This window comes from Chrysochloris asiatica, unplaced genomic scaffold (genome assembly GCF_000296735.1).
Source record: "Chrysochloris asiatica unplaced genomic scaffold, ChrAsi1.0 scaffold00016, whole genome shotgun sequence".
NCBI lineage: Eukaryota > Metazoa > Chordata > Mammalia > Afrosoricida > Chrysochloridae > Chrysochloris > Chrysochloris asiatica.
In genome coordinates, this window is record NW_006408534.1 from 11,891,921 (window position 1) to 11,898,522 (window position 6,602).

The 6,602-nt window shown below is 37.8% G+C and overlaps 1 protein-coding gene across 1 annotated transcript in view; it reads right to left on the minus strand.

Annotated features, from left to right (window-relative positions):
* Window positions 1-310: 310 nt before the first annotated feature.
* ZNF512 (zinc finger protein 512) overlaps window positions 311-6,602 on the minus strand; it is a 30,399-nt gene continuing 24,107 nt past the window's right edge. The window contains exons 10-13 of the mRNA XM_006835287.1: window positions 6,217-6,318; window positions 5,318-5,380; window positions 4,085-4,183; window positions 311-634 (exon numbers count right to left, since the gene is read on the minus strand). Of these exons, the coding sequence (XP_006835350.1) occupies window positions 311-634; window positions 4,085-4,183; window positions 5,318-5,380; window positions 6,217-6,318 (588 nt within the window). The remainder of the gene's footprint in view (window positions 635-4,084; window positions 4,184-5,317; window positions 5,381-6,216; window positions 6,319-6,602) is intronic.

The window sequence follows — 6,602 nt, forward strand, 5'->3', positions numbered from 1 at the left end:
AAAGGACACCAAACAAGTTTTAGTTTTATACAGGGCAAAAGAGGCCTATAGTTGGCCATAAGAGGGGGCTCTTTGGGCAAAATAAGAGTCAGAAAAACATGAGGACTCCAATAAGGAATAGCAGGAAAACCTACCAAAAAGGGAAAAGAAAGGGATAAGTAGGGGAAACGGGAATTTACACAGGAGGAAGAAGCTGAGAAAGTCACAAACAGCTGAAAAAGTACATTTCTCTCTGCTCAGCCCCCATGACTCAGTTTCCCCAGCACAGGTCCCCATGACATCCTCATCACATCCACTCTAGAAAGCATTCTCACACTGCCTGCCTGTATTTCCTCCCTCGTGTATGAGTTGATTTGGGGGACTTGACTTTCTGGAAATGTGCTGGCAATGGCTCCTGCTCTGGTTCCTTACAGGAGGTTGACACTACCAGTTCCTCATTACTCTGCCTCTGATCCTTGTCTACTCTAAGACTCAGCTCTGATTCAGAACGCTCAGGGCCAGACTGCTGCTGCCTTCTTAGAGACCTTCTGCTCCTGTGTTGCTCCCTCCTATTTTCTTCTTCTTGTTGCTGCTGCTTTATCTTCATCAGCTTTTCAAAGCTTTTGGTTGTTGTTGGGTTTACAATAAACCAATCCTAGAAGCAAAATACAAAAATCATTCAGAGGCATAATGGAGAGCATAAAGAAAGGGTGCAAGAAGAATAAAAATGGCATGACTAAGAACACTGTATTAAGGAGGAAACAGTCTGGAACCAGAGCTTAGATGTTTTTATTTTAATTTGGGAAGATTCAAGACACACCAGCCATTTTATTTAATAAATGTGTAGGAGGTTATTCTGGGTACATAAGACCTACAATGAACATAAGACCTACAATGTCTGCTTACTTAGAATCACCCCATACATATACTTCCTTCAGGAAAAACCACATCATGATATGGAAAAAGCACTACGCCATCAGAGTTGAAGGTAAGAGAGCATGAATTTTGCCGCCAGACTATCCGGGTGCAAATCCCAGCTAGGTTTCTAGCTATGTGACCATGAGCAAACTGACATGTAATTCAATTACAAAATATTCTTGACAAGAAAACTATAAAAGAATTCAAACCTAATTAAGTGTTAAGTCTTCAGATGTTAATACATGCCATCAAGTCAATTCCCAACTCATGGCTACCCTGGTTAAGGGTTTCCAAGAGCAGATAGTGGGTTTAATTGATGACCTTACGGTTAACTGTTCAGTGCTTATCCTACAGTATCACATCAGGACTTCTAGATCTAACTAATAATTTATAGGAATTACCTAGACAGGGAATGCTGGTATGGCACTGTAGGATAAGCACTAGACTGCTAACCCCAAGGTTAGGGGCTCAAACTTACCACCTGCTCCTCGAAAACTCTATATAGGGTTGCTGTGAATCTAAACCAACTCAACAGCACTTAACAACAACCTAGGACAGAGGAACACCACCACAGGGATGCAATCAATAAAATCCAAAATATTTATCCAGTTTCTTCAACAAATAAATGGCAAAGGTTTAAAAAAAAAAAAAAAAGGTGGGAAACTCTTTGACCTGCATTGTCCAGTGAGGTAGCCACTAGTCATTTGTGACTAATGAACTCTTAAAATATGGCTAATCCAAACTAAGATATGCTTTCAATGTAAAAGACACATCGAATTTCAGAGATCTGTTGTTGTTATTAGGTGCCACCGAGTCAATTTCAACTTATAGTGATCCTATATAGGGTTTCTGAGGATCATCTGATGAGCTTGAGCTGGTGAGCCTGAACTGCTGACTTTGCAGTCTAGCGCATTAACCCACAGCGCCACAACAGGTAAAGACACATCATATTTCAGAGACTTAGTATGGAAAAATATAAACTATTTCAATAATTTTTTATTGATTATGTTAAAAAGATAATATTTTGGCTCTACTGGGATACATTAAACATTTAATTTCACCTGTTTTCTTTCTAATTCTTTGTGTGGCTACTAGAAAATTTTAAATTACATACATAGCTCATGTTACATTCCCATTGCATAGTGCTGCTCTATATTAAACAGACAAATATAGTATGTGGAACTTTTTAGATCCTGATTTGAACAAGCCAACTCTGAAAAAAAAACATGAGACTCTCAGGGAATTTAAATAATGACAAGATACATGGAGATAAACAGAACTGATGTTATTTTTTATAGATGTAATAAGGAGCTCTGGTAGCATAGTGGTTACAAATTGGGCTGCGAATCGCAGTGTCAGCAGTTCGAATCTACCAGCTGTTCCACAGGAGAAAGATGAGGCGTTCTGCTCCCGTAAAGATTTACAGCCTCGGAAACCTTGTACAGTGTCTCTATGAGTCAGAATCGACTCCACAGCACATAGCAACAATGATAGTTATGGTCATATGGTTTTTAAAGCCCTTTTATCTCTATATACTGAAGTATTTACTGATATTTGGGATTTGCTTTACATGAGACTATAAGGAAAAGTGAGAAGGTTTGTGAAAAATAATTTTGGCAATACACTGATGACTGCTGAAACTGGCTGATAAGTATATTGGTTCATTACATTATTCTCTTTATTTTTGTGCATTTGAAAATCTCTGTAAATTAAAAAAGAAAAAAAGAAGTATAAGAAAATATAAGGCAGGGGTGGGGATGATCAAGACGAAAATGTTTGACAATGATATAAAATTTAAAAACCTAGGCCTAAATCACTGAGCATACTAAATGAAATGAAGGTCTCTGTTGATTTTATTTTTTTCTTGTAAGGAAGAACTACAGAAGTAAGTCAATTCTACAAGGGCCAAGTTTTATCAGGAGACAAAATCTTTCAAATACTTCCTGAGGCATAAAAAGATATGATTGCCTTCCAAAGAAATCAGGTTCTGGAAATGGACTTCCAAAGCTTACACCAGTAGAGCAAACCATGTTTGATGAAGCTTTTATAAAACCCACTTTAAGTACTGAGGTCAGAAAGCAGCTGAATGTACAACTATACTTTCCCCATCAGGAAACATACAATTTCTGCAGCAAGATACTTTAATACCATGCACACTGTTATTTCTTGAGTTTTTATACTAAGGGTACTTAGAGTCTTAGTGTGAAGCTGTTGGATAAACAATGGACTGCCAACTGCAAGGCTGGAAGTTCAAACCCACCAGCCAGCCCCTGGAAACACTATACAGGGTTGCTGACTTGTAACCGACTCAACAGTACACAACAGTGATACAGTAAGTAATTCTCCTCTGTTCACCTATACTACTAAAAACTTACTCCACAAGAAAAATCTTGATCTTCTGAGCATTAAGACATTTTACAAAATATTTTTTTTTTTGAAAATTTCTGAATCTTCAGAAAAATTTCAATAGTTCAAAAAACACCTATTCTTTCTTTTTTTCACACCACCTTGTTTGTTAAAATGTTTGTAAAATCATGAATGATTCTTCATCCCTAAATATTCCAGCATATTTCTAAATACATTAGCATGTATACGCCTAAACACAAGGGCATTCTCTTGCATACTATTAATACCTAATGTTGTTAATTATTATATCCAGTTTGAGGGGCCTTCAAAAAGTTCATGGAAAATGGAATTAAAAGATAATGGGGAAAAAAAAAGATAATGGAACTTTTCCATGAACTGTGTGAAGTCTTATCATTAAATTCCCCAACTGTCTCAATAATATGTTTTATGGCTATTTTATGCATTATTTTACATAGCACTAAAAACATATTGCTGGAAAATGCTAGGATACTAAAAAACATTGAATTATAGAGATTACTGTGAAAAACAAGAATCCCAAAGATAGAAACTCAATCTGGTTCCCAAATGATGATTTAATTGAATTTAAGAGGATTAGAATAGCTCCTGTATGCTCATAGGCACATTTCACAATTCAAATGCACTCAAGAAAACTACTAATAAACATCTAATTTTCAATATCATTTTTAACTTCAGTGTCTCTGATAAACTGCTTTAATAGACTCTTCTTTATAGTCCTATTCCATAAAGGTGGGGACAAAATCCACTCTTTAAGTGACATACAACAGGGGCCATAAAACTGTAAGGAAAACAAGGACCTCACCTCAGCATGGACAGAGTTGATATGATACTTGACACCACTCTCTGACACAAATTCTTTCTGACACAAAAGACACTTGTATTTTCCAACCACAAAGTTTCCCTGTTTCCAAGAGAGAAAGAAAAAAAGAAAAATAGGAGTAAATTCAGGGACACATACTTACACATACTTGCATATACGTGCAGGAATTGTGAAAGATGAAAAGAAGGGGACCTGATTCAGCAAAAGTAAGAAGGAAAAGGTACCAAACACCAATGTACAAGAATCAACTCAGACAAACTTTTTACCAATAGATACCTACTCTAAAGTAATGCTATACCACACACTTACTCTTTCAACATACCTGAAGCTCTTCTGATTTTTATTATGTAACACTATGTATTCCTACCTTCCTATTATCTGTCTCACTTCACTGCCATGTCCTTTCAAGAGACTCATAAACTAACTTTAAGGACTCAGAAACTAGGGTCAAGATGACAAATTCCTAAGCATTTCTGGACAGATTGATATGGATGCCTAAAACTCCCTTGTTGCCACGGGACTTCTTTCCCCTACTGAAGCTTCATTGTATGTGAGGGAGGTATTTCTAAATGCAGCTGGAAGGTGACATTGTATGTGAGGAAGGTATTTCTAAATGCAGCTGGAAGCAATCCCCATGGCTAATGGTTTGTAGTAAACCTGGGTCAACATGGAAAAAATTAGTCTGGTAGTCTGGTAACTCTTTCCTACCTCCAATTCCCAGAGGCCAGTATTTTTTGATAAATTTAGGAGATCATCACCAGTCCAAATATGTCCAGCATGAGACAGACTCAAGTGGAAGGAGTTAAGTATATATATGATAGGAACTCAGCATTAATATTTCTCAAAATTCCCTTAATTAATATAATTTATGGATACTTCGGACTCCTAGTATGGTGTTGTAGGATCAGCAGTGGACTGGCAACCAGAAGTTGACTGTTCAAGCCCACCAGCGGCTCCTCAGAAACCCTATACAGGGTTGTTATGAGTTGGAACCAACTCGGCAGTACTTAATAACAACAACAACATGGATACGTTGGCTTTTTCTGTGGTTAGGTACACCCTGGCATCCAACCCGTCATAGAATCTTTAGGACATAAAAAATTAAACCAATCTCTGATGATAACAATAAACCGGAAAACTAACCTAAATAGGATTCTCTTTCATGTCAACTATTTTAAAGCAATGTTAAAATAATAGGTTTAGAAGGTTACAAACCAATGTGCAAGAACCCAGGTGAGCTTTAAGGCCTGATAAACTACCGTAGACAGCCTCACAACCCTGGAAAAAAGAAGACGATACAATGTGAAGATTATGCCAAATAACAAACTGTACATTTTCATTAATCTGGAGGAAGAAGATCAATAAATAACACCACACCAAACAGAAAAATGATCTACAACATGTAAGTCACATAAGGAAAACCAACGAAAGGTAAAAGGAAAAAAAGGTAAACAAATGATATATTTGGTTAGAAAAACTTCAATCATTCTCTTTCCTGGTACTTTCTCTGACACTCAGAGAAACAGAAAAACTGTATAGCTATATTTTTCAAAGTCTGTTTTCTCTGAGTACAAATGTTTCTCCTATTAACTTTGTATCTACTCTTCCCCCAAAGCATACAGTTGTGGTAGGATGATTTAAGATGGCTGCAAATTCTCTGCCACTCTCCCCATCATGAGATGGAGTCTATTTCCTCTCCCCATGAACCTAAAAGCCCTAAAAGTGCTTTCATTGACACAATGCCACGGAAGTGATGCTGTGCAACTTGTGAGGCTAGGCCGTAAGAAATCTACAGCTTCTGCTAACATGTTCTAGGAACGCTCTTAGACATGAACCATGTACACTGCTGGTAGACCAACAACCTGCTGAAGACATGGAGGCTATGTGCAAAAGTCAAGCTAAATATAACCCCATGAGTAATCCAGCAGATGCCATGCAGAGCAAGGAAACTGCCTCCTGCACCCTCAACCCGAGAGAATTGTAAATCTACAAGAACTGTGAACAAAAAATTGTTTTAAATCATTAAGGTAGGGTGCTTTATCACAAAGCAATGAACTGAAACAACAACACATAACTTGGAAAAAAAATTTACTAAATGAGTAATAAAGAATCACCTGGTTAGGACACTGAATACGATGATACTTCTTGACCTCTAACTTCCATTTGTGTAGTACTTCTTGGCTGAAAGTAGGTAGCCCAGGGCGGGTATATTTTAACTGTAAAACAACAAACAAGGAGAACAAACAAGATGGCAGATTGGGTGGATGTGTAGCAGAGAGCTCCGACAACAACACAGAATACCCGACCAAGCAGGCTCAGGGGGTGGTCCCAGAACTCTGAACCACATATAAAGGAATACTTAGAAGGTTGAAGGCTCACATCTGGGTAAATTTGTGGCAGAAGCAAGAAATCTATTGCTTTCTGTCTGGGACGCTTGGCTGCTCCAGGAGCCACCATCTTGGGTGAGACCACGTGGGGGAAGGATCGGAGCGGCCACAGA